General features: G+C 44.3%; 1 protein-coding gene across 2 annotated transcripts in view; it reads right to left on the bottom strand.

The window, feature by feature from the left end:
* Positions 1 to 18,357, bottom strand: part of AGAP3 (ArfGAP with GTPase domain, ankyrin repeat and PH domain 3) — a 597,692-nt gene that overhangs the window by 190,074 nt on the left and 389,261 nt on the right. For both annotated transcript variants that reach the window (XM_033932747.1, XM_033932746.1), the window contains exon 12: positions 2,751 to 2,927. In XM_033932747.1, coding sequence (XP_033788638.1) covers positions 2,751 to 2,927 — 177 coding nt within the window. The remainder of the gene's footprint in view (positions 1 to 2,750; positions 2,928 to 18,357) is intronic.

The following is an 18,357-nucleotide window of genomic DNA, read 5'->3' as shown; positions in this document are numbered from 1 at the left end:
AGGATTGAGATCAATAGAGGTCAGGGAATTGTAGGAGACTGTGGGAGGGAAGGAGCATCTTAGAGTGGTAACCTTTTCATTAAAGAAATTTGCAAGGGCATCAGCTGATAGGGATGGTGGAAGCGAACGTGGGTCTTTTTTTGTAGTTAGGGAGCGCCAGATGTTGAACAGCGCACTGATTTGGTTATTGGATCTAGAGATCTTATCTCCAAAGAAATTTTTCCTGGCTTTTTTTAGTGTTGAGTTGTAAAATTTAATGTTAGCCCTCCAGGTCTGTCTATCAGAGGGGGATTTAGATTTTTTCCATTTGCGCTCCAAAGCGCGACATTTCTGTTTCAATTCTCTGTGAAGAGGTAGGTACCAGGGGGCCTTTCGGGGGTAGGAGATGGTTTTGGTAGTTAATGGAGCCAGGGAGTGGTAGGTGGACTCGGAGAGGGTGGTCCAGTTGTGCCAATGTGATTCAGGGTCTATAGGTCTAGGGTTGGAGGAGAGTTTGTTGAGGAGTTTGGACCAGAATAGGTTGCTCGAGGTTTTTTTGCGGTAGGTTATGGAATGAGAGGAGTGGGGTGGGGAGTCAAGATGTGACATGAAGACGGGGAGACAGGTAGTCCCTAAGAAATGATCTGACCAGGGGACTTGTTCCCAGCGAGTGTCGTCGGTTGAGGTTTTGAAGGCGGTAAGATCAATGAAGGTGGTGAAGTCTAGGGTATGTCCTTTTTCGTGGGTTGGGGATGGGGTGGGTGAGGGAAAACCTAGAGAGGTAAGGAAGTTGTTGAATTCAGATGTATCATTGTTATTTGTGTCGTCGAGGTGGAGGTTGATATCGCCAACGATCAGAAGTCTTTGGAATTTAAGGAAGGCATTTGTTATGGTCTCATAGACGAGATTGGAAGATTTGGTCCAAGGGGTGGGTGGTCGGTATAGTATTAGGATGCCCAATGGGTGGGTGCGGAGTTCGTCAGTGACTGAGGCGAGCAGATATTCTAGAGAAGCATGGGTGCCCGTCTCAAGGAGCTGGACGTCGAAGAAAGATTTGTAGAGGAGTGCCAGACCACCTCCTTTTCGGTTGGGTCTGGGGGAGAAGAGGCCTTGGTAGCCATGGGGGAGGAGTTCATTTTGAGTGAATAGGTCGTCTTTGGCGATCCATGATTCTGTGATGCACAGGAAACCAGGGTCGAGCTCGTCTAGAAGGTCTTTCAAGATTTGGGTCTTATTGCATGCGGATCTGGCATTGCAGTAAAGTGTCGGGACTGGGGTGAGAGAGTCTGGGACAGTGTTGCGAAGATTGGCAGGGGGCAGGGGCTTTAGAGAGTCTAGGTTGGCTTTTCGGTGGTTTTTCTTGGGAGGGGGGTTTCTGGTGCGTATCAGTGTGGGGATTCTGAGTCCGGGGCAGATGGTATTGGTGTTGGCGGGGTCAAGTAAATTGGGGGAGGGAGGTTTCAGACAGAGGGAAGGGTAGAGAGGTGAGCAGAGTAGGAGGAGAAGGATCCAGAAGGATGGATTCATGGTAGGGTGGTTGGTGTGTGAGAGTCTGCAGTAAGGGGGAGTAGAGTTGGTTGAGGAAGGAGCAGGGGGACTTAGATTAAGCTGACTATATACGAGCCGAGAGAAGGGAGGAGAGGCTTTTTTTTTTTTTTTTTTTTTTTTTTTTTTAGGACTAAGGGGGCTGTATCAGTGAGGACAGTTAGCGGCTAAGCGCATTCCAAGTGGTGCCTGGAGCGGAGAGGCTTGGGGCGGTGATTGGGTACTAGGGGGGTTGCACGGTTAGGTAAGTGTGTAGCCCAGGGTACTGGGGGAACCGGGGCAGCTGAAAAAGTGAGAGACTGGTAAAAAAAAACCTTTGGCAGGGAGTACAGTTTGGAGCAGAACTGAGCAAAAAAAAAAAAAAAAAAGCAAAAAAGGTTAGCATCAAAACATGAGTGAATACAATAGTAAGATATGGTGCAGAAACAGGGGTATAAACAATGGTAAACTTTGACAATGGTGAACTTTGGGTGGACTGTGGGGGCAGAGTTTCTAGTGAAGAGCAGGTCCGCACACTTCTGCACGAGTGGCGTCGGGCGGAGGAAGGAGGGACAAGATGGCAGAAACTTCCTCCTTCCTCTGCCTAGGAAGTCGCTGGGGGGAGAGGCTTTCGGTGGCCCTCACGGGCTGAAGAAGAAAAATCCGACTCAAAAGTCGGGCTGCGTCGGCGATCCCCGGTGGCTGGAGAGGCAGGGGCTCTAAGAGAGAGCAGAGTCCTCCTGCTTGTAACGGCGTCGGGCGGAGGAAGGAGGGACAAGATGGCAGAAACTTCCTCCTTCCTCTGCCTAGGAAGTCGCTGGGGGGAGAGGCTTTCGGTGGCCCTCACGGGCTGAAGAAGAAAAATCCGACTCAAAAGTCGGGCTGCGTCGGCGATCCCCGGTGGCTGGAGAGGCAGGGGCTCTAAGAGAGAGCAGAGAACATCCTCCAGGGATTCAAGACAAAGTTAGACAAGTTCCTGCTGAACAAGAACGTGCACCGGTATTGCTAGTCTCAGTTAAGGCGTGAGCGGACCGCTGGTCTGACCCAGCAGCGGCAATTCTTATGATCTTAACATGCAAACCACGAGCTAAAATTAGTGCGCTGATTAGAGCAGGATTAGCACAATCCCTTACTGGCTACAAAATAGCTGTGGCTAACTGCGTGGGATCCTCCCCCCCACCCATAATAGCACACTAAGTCCACTTTATACTGCAGCCACAGAGATGACAGTAAATGCCTCTTCTTACCAGGGGTTATGATGCAGGTGCTGGTTGGCAGCAGACTCTCACTACCCTGGTCAGTGCTAGAGACCGAAAAGGAGCGCTGATGGAAGCCATTCGACTTGGAGCTGCACGCTGAGAGCGCCATGCCACTGAGAGATCGCTCCGAATGCAAGGAGCTGCTGCTGATCGAGTGGGGAGCACCTGCCGAGGAAAAGAACAAGACAATCTCACAGTCAAGGAATCTGCTAATGCCTGGACTTGACACATTTGACAAAAAGCTAGAAATACATAGGCAGCATCTACTCAAAGTTGGATGCATAGTGTACATAAGAGAAAGGTTTAAGCTGCTTTGAAGCCTTTGCCATGGTAATGCTGATCAGGGGTGAAGTCAGCTACAGAACTGGCAGGTTACAATTCTCCACAAAAGTTTAAAACTCTGGCTACATATTTGCTAATACAAGAGAGAAATTAGTTAACATCAAAAATAAACCATATCACAACAAATATAGTTCCCAGTCGAAACCTAACCTATCCCCCATCCCCTACCTTCATTAGGAAAAATGGAAATGCATAAGCAAACAAAACCTATCAGGATATTCCAAGAACTTTATTAAATGAGAGAGTACCTGAAGAAAGCTGTTAGGATGGGAGGACATAAGAGAAGTGGAAAGACAGTGGTCTAAGCTGAAAGGAACATTAAAGCACCGTAACAGGTGTTATCCAGGGACAGCAGGCAAGATATTCTCACACATGGGGACGTCACCGACGGAGCCCCGGCAACGACCACTTTAAGACTTTAGAAAGTTTGCGACAGCCCGCACCGCGTATGCGCGAGTGCCTTCCCGCCCGACGCAGGGCGCGCACCTTCTCAATTAAGATTTAAGCTAGCTAAGAAGCGGAACCATTCTATCTTAGAGAAAAACTGTGAAGGATGAATCTGCCACCAACACTTGGAACTCACTGACCCTCCTGGCAGAAGTGAGCAAGATAAGAAAAACTTTCCAGGCAAAAAACTTAAGATGAGCTGTATCCATTGGCACTAACCTGGAAAGAACCCCATCAAGGACTCAGACTACAGGTGAAGGTTTGAGAGGTGGTTCCAACTAGAGAATGACACGGGGAAAAAAAATCTGTGCCCGTCAATGGACCACCGTCCGCTTCACCGCCCAAAATCTATCTTCCTCCCTCCCCCCACCCCCTTACCTTTGCGGTGCTATAGAAAATAAACTGATGCTGAGGAAGCCTGCCTGTGCCACCCTGCAGTCGCATGTGTGTGGGCGACAGAGGAGAAGCTTCCACCCACACAAACGTGACTGCAGGGCGGCACAGGCAGGCTTCGCCGGCTTCAGTTTATTTTCTAAAGTGCTGCGAAAGTAAGGGGGAGGGAGATAGATTTCGCCGGAGGTAGGGAGGGGGCCGCTCACGATCGGTGACCTCATGCCTTCCCTCCCTTAACTGCGGGGACAAGGCAATTCACCACTCCACGGGGCGGTGGATGGCCTTATCCCCATGCCTGCAGTGAGCACTTTTTTCTCCCCTCCACCGTTTTCGGTAGGTAACTACCACCGTGTCATTCTCTAGTTCCAACCTTGAAATGTCCTTTCATGAATCTGGAGACCAAAGGATGAGCATAGAGGTTTTCCCTCAACTGGCATGTAAAAAACTGTAAGAAGCCGTAAGAAGCTACTAGCAGGTAAAAAGCTAGAATAGCACTGAGATAGACTCTAATAGACGAAGTAGAAAATCCACACCATTTCAACTGACAAGGAAGTGGGATCTTGATGATGAAGAAGATACCAGGACGAAAACCGAACCCACATTTGTTTATGATAACAATATAAGGAGGCTGGTTTCCTGGAGGCATTAATAATCTTGCAGACAAGCTGAGAGAGATGGTTCAGCCCAAAAGAAACCAAACTGCCAGGTGGAATATAGAAAATATCTGTGTTAGTGAGAAAGCAAAGTAGACAAAAATGGCAGAGGTATTTGCTCCCTTGAGCTTAAGTGAAGTAGAAGGGAGAACCAATGCTATCTGAGCCACCCAGTAGCTATGAGAAGCAGGATGGCTGTTTTAGTTTGAAAAAAAAGACATCAATATGAAAAGAAACGCATAGAAAATAACATGCTTGTCCAATCCAGAAGAGATGTGGTATATCAAATTAATAAAAGATGCTTGTTTCCCAGACAATGCAATGAGTATTCACATCTCCCTCGTTAATCGCGGGGGACAGAGGCAGAGCCAGACCGCGAATAGGGAAATACCGCAAATATCCGGCTCTGACCCACCCCCGCCTCCCTCCCGCCTTCCCCCGGCATCCCGGCCTTACCTGGTGGTCTAGCGGGCTTTCGGAGCAGGAGCAATCTTCCTATGCTCTTGCCCCGTGCAGATTGCCAATAGGAAATGACTGCCGTGAGTTCCCGTAGTCTCTCGAGACTTTATTGTAAACCGTTTCTATCCCATGTACTGTCAAATGTATCTTTATTGTAAACCGCTTCGAACTTCACGGTATAGTGGTATATAAGAAATAAATTATTATTATTACAGAGATAGAGGTATAGTGAGGCGTGGGAAGCGAGAGGGAAAGGCTCTCAGAAATGACAGTATCATAGCAATTGCTTGTGCACCGTGGGTCGCCCCCTGTCGCCCCACCCCCGATCACCTCCCACCCTGGTCAACCCCCCTCCCAGCCCCTCTGTTAAATTTAAGAACCCACTGTGGCCCACGAGTAAAAAATTTTGCCCACCCCTGGTTTAGGACATCATCCCTTGAAGAGGAGGAAAGTGCAAAAAGAGACCTCCGAAGAGTATAAAGGAGGTCATACATCATTGAAGCAACTATTGATTAGAGGATGGTAGAAAAATATACTATTGCTAAGGAGCAAGGGTCCACAGAGAAGTTTGAAGATGGAGTCTTGCTCATAGTGGTCCATGTTATATGGAAGCCATGTGGCCTCAGAAAAACTTCAAGTGCCTTGCAGAAAATGAGAGCAAGCAGACAAACCAGAATAAATTATCTCAGTAGACTGAAAAACTTCATTAGGGTCATGTCTAAACTGAATAAGAATAGTCATACAGGAAGAGAAAACCTGAAGACCATAAGAACGGAGAGTCGTTGCCACAAAACGCAAGCACTCCCACCAGTTATTGAAAAAGATGATAGGCCATAAGAAGAGCATGGTAGTGTAAACTGAAAAGCACAAGTACATGCGAGAAGCCAGAAGGAATGACACAGAAACACAGGCTTCCTTAAAACCCAGAGAGCTGAGACTCGGGAAGGTTGAAAAGAATGCACCTGGGTGCAAAAACAACAGTATAACCGAAAGGTGTTGAAAACCAATTGATTGGGAAGAAGAAAACTCCAGATCCTGAGAACCCAGGGATATTAACAGCCAGCCACAGGGCTAAGGTGCCCCAGAAATGAAAAGAGGGAAATGTGAGGGAAAAACATACGAACAAATATCCTCCTGATCGAGCAAAAAGAAGGAAATGCTGCAAAAATATCCTAAAAAGGATTGAGCGGCCTCCTCCTCCCCTACAGCCACTCCCAAACCTTCGGCATGAAGGACAAAGGGATGGAGGAGATTCTGGCATAGTCTGGATGCTCTCAAGCAGACATCCTCTAACATTAGTAGAACAGTGGAAGGCCAGTGAAGAACAAATACACCTGGTTGATCCTGTATTGCAGCGAAACAAAGGAGTAGTGCCGGGAAGACTAACTGATAGGCTCTCCACCCTTGTTAGGTCCATGTTCATTGATTCTTCTTTTTACTGAGAAGGCAGAGTCAAGCAACAGAAGGCGATGCTGTGGACAATATTAATTCGGTGTACAGAAGCAATGTAGGCTTTCCTTCTATATCAACACCGAAAAGAAAGTCTTAGTTTTAAGTGGACAAAAGGAAACTAAGGATATGCTCCTGAGGACCACGTCAAAAAGACTGTGAAGACTTTTATTAAGCAGCCTGATCCACTGATGTGAATGTTGCCTTTACCTCCTAGATTAAGAAGGAGCAGGTACAGATGGATAGACACCAGTGCCTGAAGATTTCTTCAAGGTCAATTCTACCAGTAAAGACTCATGAAGAAGTTGAGGCATATCAAACGCAGAAATAGGAACCACTCTGTAGAAGGACTCAAGTGGAAAAAGCGGCGACTCTAAATCCATGTAGAAAGTTTCCCTCAAAAAGGAAGGAAGTGAAAACTTCAATATTTCCCTTTGGCGGTCATACATAATCCAAAACGTCCAGGCAGAGGAAGACAATGCTGCAGACAATAACAACTGTTCAGAAGAACAAGCAGCAGCAGAAAGAGAATGCTCTGGTGAAGCTAAAACTGAAGAATCGCTATGATCTGCAGTAAAGAATGGTTCTTGCTCAGAATCTCCAACCAAGTCAGATTTCCGGATAGAATGAAAACAATGCCTGAGAATCGGTGCCGAAGTCTCAAGATTATGGTCGGTGCCGTGACTGGCTCAGACAGAGAGGTGGTGTTGACACAGATACAGACTGTGTCAGTACCAACATTTGAAAAAACACTCACTCAGTTCCTCCCGTAGCAAATTGTCAATGTTGCGCTTAAGGGAGAGCACCGATATCATTAGCTTTTTTTGCCGGTACCATCGGTGTCACACTCCAGTCCCATGAGATTAAGGCCTTTGTCGAACCACTTGTCAAGATCAGGACTGGGCACTTATAGGACTTCATTGAAGTCAACATGAACTGAACTTTGTGAGTCTCAGTGGTACTTAAGGGAAAGCACCGGTACCGTTGGCTTTTTATTTTCGCCGGTACCATCGGTGTCACGCTCTGGACCCATGAGAATGAGGCCAATGTCGAGGCAATCCTCAAGGTCGGGCCCGGGAGCTTATGGGACTTCTTTGAGGTCGGCGTGACTTGACTCAATGCCATTTTGACCTTTGTCCCATTCTAGCCCACTTACTTAGAGACAGCATATGTGTGACACTGGAGGCAGATCATATGTTACCACGGGTGTCACCAGAATCAGCTCCGGAGTTGGTAGCAACATTTGTTAGTCGTTGTTGAAAAAAGTCCAAGTAAACTACGACACCGGAGTCAACATTAATGGATCCTACAGCGTCGAAACTTCGGACCCACACATCCGGTGCGGGGAACTCCAAAGACGGTGTTGACTCCAGGATGACATGAAGTTTGTTGTTGAAGAAAAAAAAAGTGTAAAGACTCTCTTTTTTTTTTTTTAAACAGCAACAAAATTCAAGACAGCGTACAAGCCCCAAAAGATCCGAAGAAGTTCAAACACAGCGTCGTATGAAGAAACTCAATCAGCAGCCAGACATAGATGGGAAAAGCACCCCAGTGAAATAGAAGTCGGAGGCTGAGGTGAACAAATAGAGCCCCGTCAAGTATAACCTGAAGACGAGCTAACTAAACTAATAACTAACATTACTTTCTTTTAAAAAAAAACCAAGAAAGCAACACTAAAGAAAAAAGGGAACTGACTAAAAAGTCAGAAAGCCGCTACAGTGGTAAGGCAAGAAAAAGTTTAACGACCGTTAAACCGCGTATTCTTAGCTCCGCGGAAATGAAAAAACTGAGGAGACAGGGAAGGCACTCACGCACGTGTGGTGAAGGCTATCACAAATTTTCTAAAGTGTCCGTACCAGGGGCTTTGTCGGTGACGTCACCCATGTGTGAGAATATGCTGCCTGCTTGTCCTGGGATAAAAATGGCAACGGACTTTTATGTAAAGAAAATAAATAAAAGCAAGAGAAAAAGGAAACCGATATGGTTCTCCAAACTAGTGACAGAGAAAATAAAGGCAAAAGAGTTGGCGTTCCTGAAATATAAAAAAATACAAGAAGAGGAGTATAGAAAGGACTACCAGGTGAAACTGAAAGAAGCCAAGAGCGAGATACGTCTGGCAAAAGCGCAGGCGGAAGAACAAATGGCTAAAAATGTAAAAAAGGGAGACAAAAATTTTTTCAGATATATTAGTGACAGGAGGAAGATGAAAAATGGAATTGTTAAACTGAAAGATGCTGGGAACCGAAATGTGGAGAGTGATGAGGAAAAAACAAATATGCTAAACAAATACTTCTGTTCTGTGTTCACTGAAGAAAATCCTAGAGAAGGACCGAGATTGTTTGGCAAAGTTATACTAGAAAATGGAGTAGATTCTGCGCTGTTCACAGAGGAAAATATTTATGAGCAGCTTGAAAAACTGAAGGTGGACAAAGCGATGGGACCAGACGGGATCCATCCCAGGATACTAAGGGAGTTCAGAGAGGTTCTGGAGGGTCCTATTAAAGACTTGTTCAACAAATCTCTGGAGATGGGAGTGATTCCTGGGGATTGGAGGAGAGCAGATGTTGTCACTATTCACAAAAGTGGTCGCAGGGATGAAGCAGGAAACTACAGGCTGGAGAGCCTCACTTCGGTTGTTGGAAAAATAATGGAAGTGTTTCTGAAAGAAAGGATAGTGAACTTCCTAGAATCTAATGGGTCACAGGATCCAAGGCAACATGGCTTTACTAAAGGTAAATCGTGCCAAACGAACCTGATTGAATTTTTTGATTGGGTGACCAGAGAGCTGGATCGAAGACATATGCTAGATGTAATTTACTTGGATTTCAGCAAAGCCTTTGACACGATTCCTTATAGGAGGATCTTGAACAAACTTGAAGGGCTGAATTTAGGACCCAAAGTGGAGAACTGGATTAGAACTGGTTGAAGGACAGATGCCAGAGGGTGGTGGTTAATGGAAATCGCTCGGAGGAAGGAAAGGTGAGTAGTGGAGAACTTCAGGGTTCGGTGCTGGGGCTGATCCTGTTCAATATGTATGTTTGTGAGTGACATTGCTGAAGGGATAGAAGGTAAGGCTTGCCTTTTTGCGGATGATACCAAGATTTGTAACAGACCAGACACTGAGGAGGGAGTAGAAAACATGAAAAAGGATCTAGAAAAGTTAGAGGAATGGTCTAATATCTGGCAACTAAAATTCAATGCAAAGAAATACAGAGTAATGCATTTGGGGATTAATAATCAGAAGGAGCCATATATACTGGGAGGTGAGAGGCTGATATGCATGGAGGGGGAAAGAAAACTTGAGGTGATAGTGTCCGAAGATCTAAACGTGAAAAAACATTACATTACATTACATTAATGACTTCTATTCCGCCTGTACCTTTCAGTTCTAAGCGGATTACATCAAAAAGATAACTGGACATTTCCAGGAAGAGGAATACAATCAAAGATGTTGGGCCTGATACATCAAGACGATATCTGGACGTTTTCAGGAAGAGGAATACAGTTAAAAACAGTACGACAAGGTGGTGGCTGCTGCCAGAAGGATCCTGAGCTGTATAAAGAGAGGCTTAACCACAAGAATGAAGGTGTTGACCCCTGTACAGGTCGTTGGTGAGGCCCCACTTGGAGTATTATATTCAGTTTTAAAGACCGTATCTGGCAAAGAACATAAGAAGACTTGAAGTGGTCTAGAGGAGGGCTACGAAAATGATAGGAGGTTTGCGCCAAAAGATGTATAAAGAAAGACTGGAAGTCCTGAATATGTATACCTTCGACTAGAGGAAAGGAGGGACAGGGGTGATATGATTCAGACGTTCAAGTACTTGAAAGCTATTAACTTAGAACAAAATCTTTTCAAGAGAAAGAAAAATGGTAAAACCAGAGGGCTGAGGGTTAGGAGACTCAACAACGTAAGGAACTTCTTCTTTACAGAGAGGGTGGTGGATGCCTGGAATGCGCTCCCATGAGAGGTGGTGGAGAGGAAAACGGTGACTGAGTTAAAAAAAACGTGGGATGAACACAGAGGATCTAGAATCAGAAAATAATAGTAAATATTGAAGAACTAAGGCCAGCACTGGGCAGACTTGAATGGTCTCTGTCTGTATATGGGTTATTCCATGTCAAGTGATCAAGGGCTCCCTGCATGACCATCACGGATTTTGATAAAACTTTATGCACAAAGTCCCACATGTATCAAACAAACTTTGGTAAAGTTTTAGTTTCGCCTGTGGAATATTCGTGGAGATATAGCCATTTGTTTGACCCCATACTGCAATGACATACAGTACAACAGTGACATTCTGACAACTTTGAGACACAATATCTCACGAGCTATGTTTCCAAAAAAACTGAAACTTAGCTACCCTGCACAACTTTTGGAGCTCTATTCAGTGCTACCAATAATAATTTTTGTCGAGCACTGAGTGAATGGCTGAATTACAGTAAACTTGGCCGAAAAAATTAGTGCTCCAAAAAAAGTCAAAGTTTAACATTACTTAGCTCCCACAATAATTGAGTAATAAATGCGAAATTTGGCGCACAATGTCTCAGTACAACGTTGTTTTCAAAAGTACAATTTCAACCTCCTAGCTCTTTCCATTAGTTTACAAATTAAGTGTAAAGTTGCTAATTTGTGTAAAAAGGCCAAAAATAGGGTATTTTCAGCCTGCTTTTACAGAAAAATACCTTTCAGAAACTCTTTCAAATCAGTCTCATTAGAAAGAGCATATTTCAAACCCCCTAGAAAAGTGGGCTTCATTTTTCAACGCAGGTTAACAATGCCCGAAAAAGGGGGACAAAGTTGGGAGATGTTTCAACTTACAATTATGTCACTTTTCACACTGTTTTTCCCTGTTTATTTTTACTCAAGCTTTGGGTACAATTATAGTGTTCTTAATTAATGATTATTCCTAACTAGAAATTGAGGTGATAATTTTGTTGCATGCAGATCACAAATTACAACTTGTTTTCTTTTTCAGATCCACATTATTATTAATTCAGTTTAAAATGGATGCCAACGAATCGACTAATAATAATCCTTTTCTGCCAGACTGTGCCATTGGGCAAAAATTGTTGTCAAAGTGTCATGACGGCACATTTTATTCTAAAAAATGTGGGCTCATTTTTTTACATAATTTGTCAACCGATGAAAAATTGCTTATCACTCGGCGCTCTGAAGTTGAACTGATGGATAAAGACCAAATCTGCCTCCACCACAAAGCAAAGTATCTCGACAAATACGAATTAAAGCAAACATCGTGTTGTAATCCATTTGAAAAGAAAAATCACATTGTTCAAAGTGGATTGTTAAAAGTCGATCTTGCCATGTCTAATGATTTTAGAAAAGTGGCAAAAATAAATATCAAGCCAGGTCAGAAACTTTGCAGTAGGTGCAAAGCACAATACGTTTCAATGAGTGAAGCTACTGCAGCATCTTCATCTTCAGACGATTTTGATATCAGCATCTCCAATGCAGTTGATCAAAGCTTGACTGCTTTAGGAACCTCTCCATTGAAAATTCGAAGGTTAGCTAGTAGAGATAAAGCCAGCTATGTGATACGAAAAATTGAACGTGTGCAGAATGTGATAGCCAGGAAGATTACATCTGCTGCTGGAGTTTCAGCTGAAGAAGTTGGGCCGTCTTGTCAGTCTGTAGAATGCAAGTTATGTGAAGATTACACTGACCTCATTGAAGAAATGAAAACGAAAATTGCAATATCCAACAGGTCAATGAAAGTTCAATTATTGACGATGGCCCCAAAAAGTTGGTCAATAAAGGAAACAGCAATGAAGTTTGGCGTTTCAGAGCGCATGGTCAGAACAGCCCAAAAAGTAAAGAAAGAGAAAGGCATTTGTTCTATACCTGATGCAAAAATTGGCAAGTCCCTTCCAAAAGAAATTGCAAATAGAGTTCAAAATTTTTACGAAGACGATGAATTCAGCAGAATATGTCCTGGCAAAAAAGATTGCATTTCAGTCCGCCTCAATGGTTTAAAAGTACAAAAGCAAAAGCGGCTGCTGTTGTGTAATTTAAAAGAGCTGTACGTGGCGTACTGTAACAAATACGGAACTGAAATTGGTTTTTCCAAATTCTGTGAGCTCAGGCCAAAGTGGTGTGTAACCGTTGGTGCATCAGGTGCACACTCCGTGTGTGTCTGCACGATACATCAAAATGTAAAGCTCATGCTACAAGGCGCCAATGTCAAAGAGAACTACAAAGTTCTTATGGAAAAAACTGTGTGCGACCTAAATGTCAAGGACTGTATGCTACAACGATGTCAAAACTGCCCTGGTGAAGAACATACCTTGACAGCATACCTTGAAGAAATATTCAAGGATTTAGATCCAGAAGAATCAATAGAATTTAAGCAATGGGTTCACGCTGACCGTGAAACATTAGAAACAAGCGTACTAACCATGGACAACTTTATTGAAAGACTTGCAAGCAAGATTTGGAAGTTGACAAGCCACCATTTCATTTCAAAACATCAAAGTGAATATTTGAAGATGTTGAAGACAGGCTTAAAAGAAACGGAAATGATCGTTTTGATGGATTTCGCTGAAAATTACTCATTTGTTGTACAGGATGCCGCCCAAGGCTTTCACTGGGAAAATTCACAAGCTACGGTACATCCTTTTGTTGCATATTACCTCAATGAAGTGGGCACATTGCAAGTTGTAAACTGTTGCATTATTTCTGATCATATGCAACATGATACGATATCTGTACACGTGTTTATTCAAAAGTTGATCGAATTTTTGGTAACTCAAACAAACATTACCAAAATATACTACTTCAGTGACAGCTCAGCTGCACAAAAACTACAAGAACTTTGTGAATTTGTGCAATCACAGAAATGATTTCAACATTGAGGCTGAATGGAATTTTTTTGGAACTAGCCACGGAAAATCACCCTGCGATGGATTTGGTGGAACAACTAAACGACTGGCTGCCCGGGCTAGCCTCCAAAGACCATCAACGGATCAAATATTGACGCCAAAGGATCTATTTAACTTTTGTGACCAAAATATACACGGAGTTAAATACATTTATGTTCCAAAAGAAGAAATTGAAGAAAGCAAAAAGTTTCAAGAAAGATGGCATGAAAGCAGCACAGTAGCCGGTACCACCAATTTGTACCAGTCGACTCAAACTCGGTTCGTGTCAGCAAAGTTTCAAATGACACAATAAATTTTGTTGCCAAAATTTCTGATACTGCCATTCCAAATTTGAAAGTGTCCGAAATCTTTCCTGGTTGCTACGTTGCCTGTACTTACGATAATCAATGGTGGATAGGCAACGTTGTTGAAGTCTCAATTGAACAAAATGATGCATTGATAAAATTTATGCATCCTCACGGTCCAGCTCATTCGTTTTATTGGCCAGAAAGGGAAGAGCCAGAGAGAATCGGATCCAGAAGGCAAACGACTGGCTGCAAGGATGGTGCAAGGAGATGAACTTCGGGTTCCTGAACCACGGAGAGGCACTACAAGGACTACAGGGACCAGATGGGTTGCACCTGTCCAGCAGAGGGAAGAACGTCTTTGGACACCGATTAGCCTGCCTACGCCATAGGGCTTTAAACTAGGTAAGTTGGGGGAGGGTACGGGCACTAATAACCTACCTAATGAAGTAAGCTACAAATACAATTTAGGATCTGAGGCATATACACATAGCAATCATGGGTTTGGGGGGGGTGCTCATATTTCCATGTTCGGGGGGATACGGACATTTTCGAGTCCGGGGTAAGTTCACACTGTGTTTCAGGGTCTAAGGAGAATACACACATTGCAAACAATACCAAAGGAGCCGATGGAGCTCAATCGGGAATATCACTAGATAGCCATAACGAACCTAGGATTTGGAAGGCTATGTACGTCAATGCCCACAGTTTGGGCAACAAGATTCTGGAATTGGAGACGGAAATGAGGGACGCCGACCTAGATGTGGTGGCGATATCCGAAACCTGGCTCACAGACTCCCACAGGTGGGACATGGTCATACCGGGTTACAATTTATTCCGCCAAGACAGGGAGGGCAAAATGGGAGGAGGGGTAGCACTATATGCCAAAGATGACATCAAAGTTACCAGAATCACAGATGTTAGGTACACAGGGGAATCCCTTTGGGTAAATTTGGCCAGGGGAAAGGACAAATGCCTGTACCTTGGCATAGTATACAGACCTCCAAGGTAACAGGAAGACCTTGATATGGAATTAATCGAGGACATAGAGAATATCACCTTGTGTGGGGACACAGTATTATTGGGTGACTTCAATATGCCTGATGTAAATTGGAACACACTTTCCTCTGCGACCGGCAGCAGCAGAAGGCTATTAAACTCTATAAAGGGAGCAAGACTCAAGCAAATGGTTCTGGAGCCAACTAGGGATCAGGCGATTCTAGACCTAATACTTACCAACGGAGAAAGTGTCACAGAGGTCTCTGTGGGAGGCACGCTGTCATCCAGTGACCACAACATGGTATGGTTTAACCTCAGAAAAGGTTTCACCAAATCCAACACATTAACTAAGGTCCTCAGCTTCAAGGACACCAACTTCGAGAACATTGGGGAATTCATCCATCAGTCGCTGCAAAACCAAGCAGAGACTGATAATGTAGAGGAATTGTGGTCAACACTGAAAGCTACCATACACGAAGCAACAAACCGATTTATTAAATCTGTAAGTAAACGGCGAAGAAAAAACAAGCCGCAGTGGTTCTCTACGGAGGTCTCCAACCTCATAAAAGAGAAGAAAAGAGCATTCATCTCCTTCAAACATTCAGGGAAGCAGGGCTCCAGGGAAGACTATCTGGCCAAGTCAAGAGCCGTCAAAACGGCAGTCAGAGAGGCCAAATTGCAGATGGAGGAGAATCTAGCAAAGAACATCAAAAAGGGCGATAAAGCATTCTTTAGATATATTAGTGATAGAAACAGGAACACAGGAGGGATAGTACGCCTTAAGAAACCGGACAGGAACTATGTAGAATCGGACTCAGAGAAGGCTAAATTGTTAAATGAATACTTTTGCTCAGTCTTCACCCGTGAGGCGCAGGGATCCGGCCCTTAGCTACCAACAGGGGATAGCTCGATAGACCCATTTTGCAGCTTCGAGTTTACGCCCAGTAGTGTCTACAGTGAACTATCCAAACTCAAGGTTCACAAAGCTATGGGGCCAGACAACATACACCCCAGAGTACTCAGGGAGTTAAGAGACACCTTGGCAAAACCACTATCGACACTCTTCAATCTCTCCCTTAGCAAAGGAAAAGTTCCGCTTGACTGGAAAACGGCTAATGTCATTCCACTCCACAAAAAAGGAAGCAGGACGGAAGCTAAGAACTACAGACCAGTGAGTCTCACATCAATAGTGAGCAAACTAATGGAAACTCTAATCAAACACCAAATGGATACGGTCCTGAACGAGGGGAATCTGCGAGATCCCCGTCAACATGGGTTCACAAAGGGGAGGTCATGTCAATCCAACCTGATCAGCTTATGACTGGGTGACGAGGAAGCTGGATATTGGGGAGTCCCTGGACGTCGTGTACCTGGATTTCAGCAAAGCATTCGATAGCGTACCTCACTGCAGGTTATTGAGCAAGATGAGCTCTATAGGTTTGGGTGACACCTTGACTACATGGGTGGGGGACTGGCTAGAAGGTAGACTTCAGAGGGTGGTGGTGAATGGCTCCCCCTCCGAAATGACAGAGGTGATAAGTGGAGTACCGCAGGGCTCGGTCTTGGGCCCAATCTTATTCAACATCTTCATAAGGGACTTGGCTGAGGGGCTTCAGGGTAAATTAACGTTATTCGCCGACGACGCCAAATTATGCAATATAGTGGACAAGAACACAACAGGACCTGTCAACAAATCCAAGACTGATAGTATGGCACACGACCTCCTCCTACTGGAGAATTGGTCCAGGACCTGGCAACTAAACTTCAATGCCAAAAAATGCAAGGTCATGCACCTTGGCAACAAAAATCCATGTAAGACTTACACTCTTAATGGTGAGATCCTAGAGAGAACTGTAGCAGAACGAGACTTAGGGGTAATCATCAGTGAGGACATGAAGACTGCTACTCAGGTGGAGAAAGCTTCATCTAAAGCCAGACAAATCATAGGTTGCATATACAGGAGTTTCGTTAGCCGTAAGCCCGAAGTCATAATGCCATTGTATAGGTCCATGGTGAGACCCCATCTGGAATACTGTGTACAATTCTGGAGACCACATTACCGCAAAGATGTGCTGAGACTTGAATCGGTCCAGCGAATGGCCACACGGATGGTCACAGGGCTCAGGGATCTCCCGTATGAGGAACGGTTGAATAAATTGCAGCTCTACTCCCTAGAGGAACGCAGGGAGAGGGGGGACATGATCGAAACATTCAAATACCTCACGCGCCGTATCGAGGTGGGGGAGGATATCTTCTTCTTCAAGGAACCCACGTCAACAAGAGGGCATCCATGGAAAATCAGGGGAGGGACATTGCATGGCGACACCAGGAAATACTTCTTCACCGAGAGGGTGGTGGATCGATGGAATGGTCTTCCGATACAGGTGATTGAGGCCAGCAGTGTGCCTGATTTTAAAGCTAAATGGGATCGAATGGTGGGTTCTCTTCGCAAAGGGAGGTAGGGGAGGGTCATTGGTGTGGGCAGACTTGATGGGCCTTGGCCCTTATCTGCCGTCACTTTCTATGTTTCTATGACGTTTGTTGGGTTCCAGAGCAACATCTCATCTGCATGCTTTGTGCCCCTTCAGTTACATCATCCGGCCGCCAATATCAATTTCCAGAAACTGCATTGAAGAAAGTGGCTCAAAAATTTAACAGAATGTTATAAAGATTGCTGGCAGTTAAAATCAAAGTGGACTTCACTTCGGCTTGGGAACCATATAAGATACCCAATTTAGGCTTGGGAACCTAGGATAAGACACCCTAAACATTGGCTTTGGAACCAGAAAGATACCAACAAAAGGCTTTGGAACCTTGACAAAGAAACCAAATGCGAGGCTTGGGAACCTGGACGAAGTGGCCCACCCGTGGCTGGTATTGCACAGCTATCGGACGTGACCCCTATGGCGATGGGGTTGCCAGTTCAAACTCTTGAACTGGTAGTGACAATGTCACCATGGACCAACGCAATAGAGTAGTAGTAATACTACGTCAATACAAAACTGTAACTTTAAAAATGACAGAACTATGTTGAATTAGAGGTTGTTGCCGTGGCAACGTCTCCCAACTTTGTCCCCCTTTTTCAGCCATTGTTAACCTGCGTTGAAAAATGAAGTCCACTTTTCTAGGGGGTTTGAAATATGCTCTTTCTAATGAGACTGATTTGAAAGAGTTTCTAAAAGGTATTTTTCTGTAAAAGCAGGCTGAAAATACCCTATTTTTGGCCTTTTTACACAAATTAGCAACTTTACACTTAATTTGTAAACTAATGGAAAGAGCTTGGAGGTTGAAATTGTACTTTTGAAAACAACGTTGTACTGAGACATTATGCGCCAAATTTCGCATTTATTACTCAATTATTGTGGGAGCTAAGTAATGTCAAACTTTGACTTTTTTTGGAGCACTAATTTTTTCGGCCAAGTTTACTGTAATTCAGGCATTCAATCAGTGCTCGGCAAAAATTGTTATTGGTAGCAATGAACAGAGCTCAAAAAGTTGTGCAGGGTAGCTAAGTTTCAGTTTTTTTGGAAACACAGCTCGGGAGATATTGTGTCTCAAAGTTGTCAGAATGTCATTGTCGTACTATATTTCATTGTGGTATGGGGTCAAACAAATGGCTATATCTCCACAAATATTCCACAGGCGAAACTAAAACCTTACCAAAGTTCG

This window comes from Geotrypetes seraphini, chromosome 2, assembly GCF_902459505.1.
Source record: "Geotrypetes seraphini chromosome 2, aGeoSer1.1, whole genome shotgun sequence".
Taxonomy (NCBI): Eukaryota; Metazoa; Chordata; class Amphibia; order Gymnophiona; family Dermophiidae; genus Geotrypetes; species Geotrypetes seraphini.
This window is presented reverse-complemented; position numbering and strand designations above follow the sequence as displayed.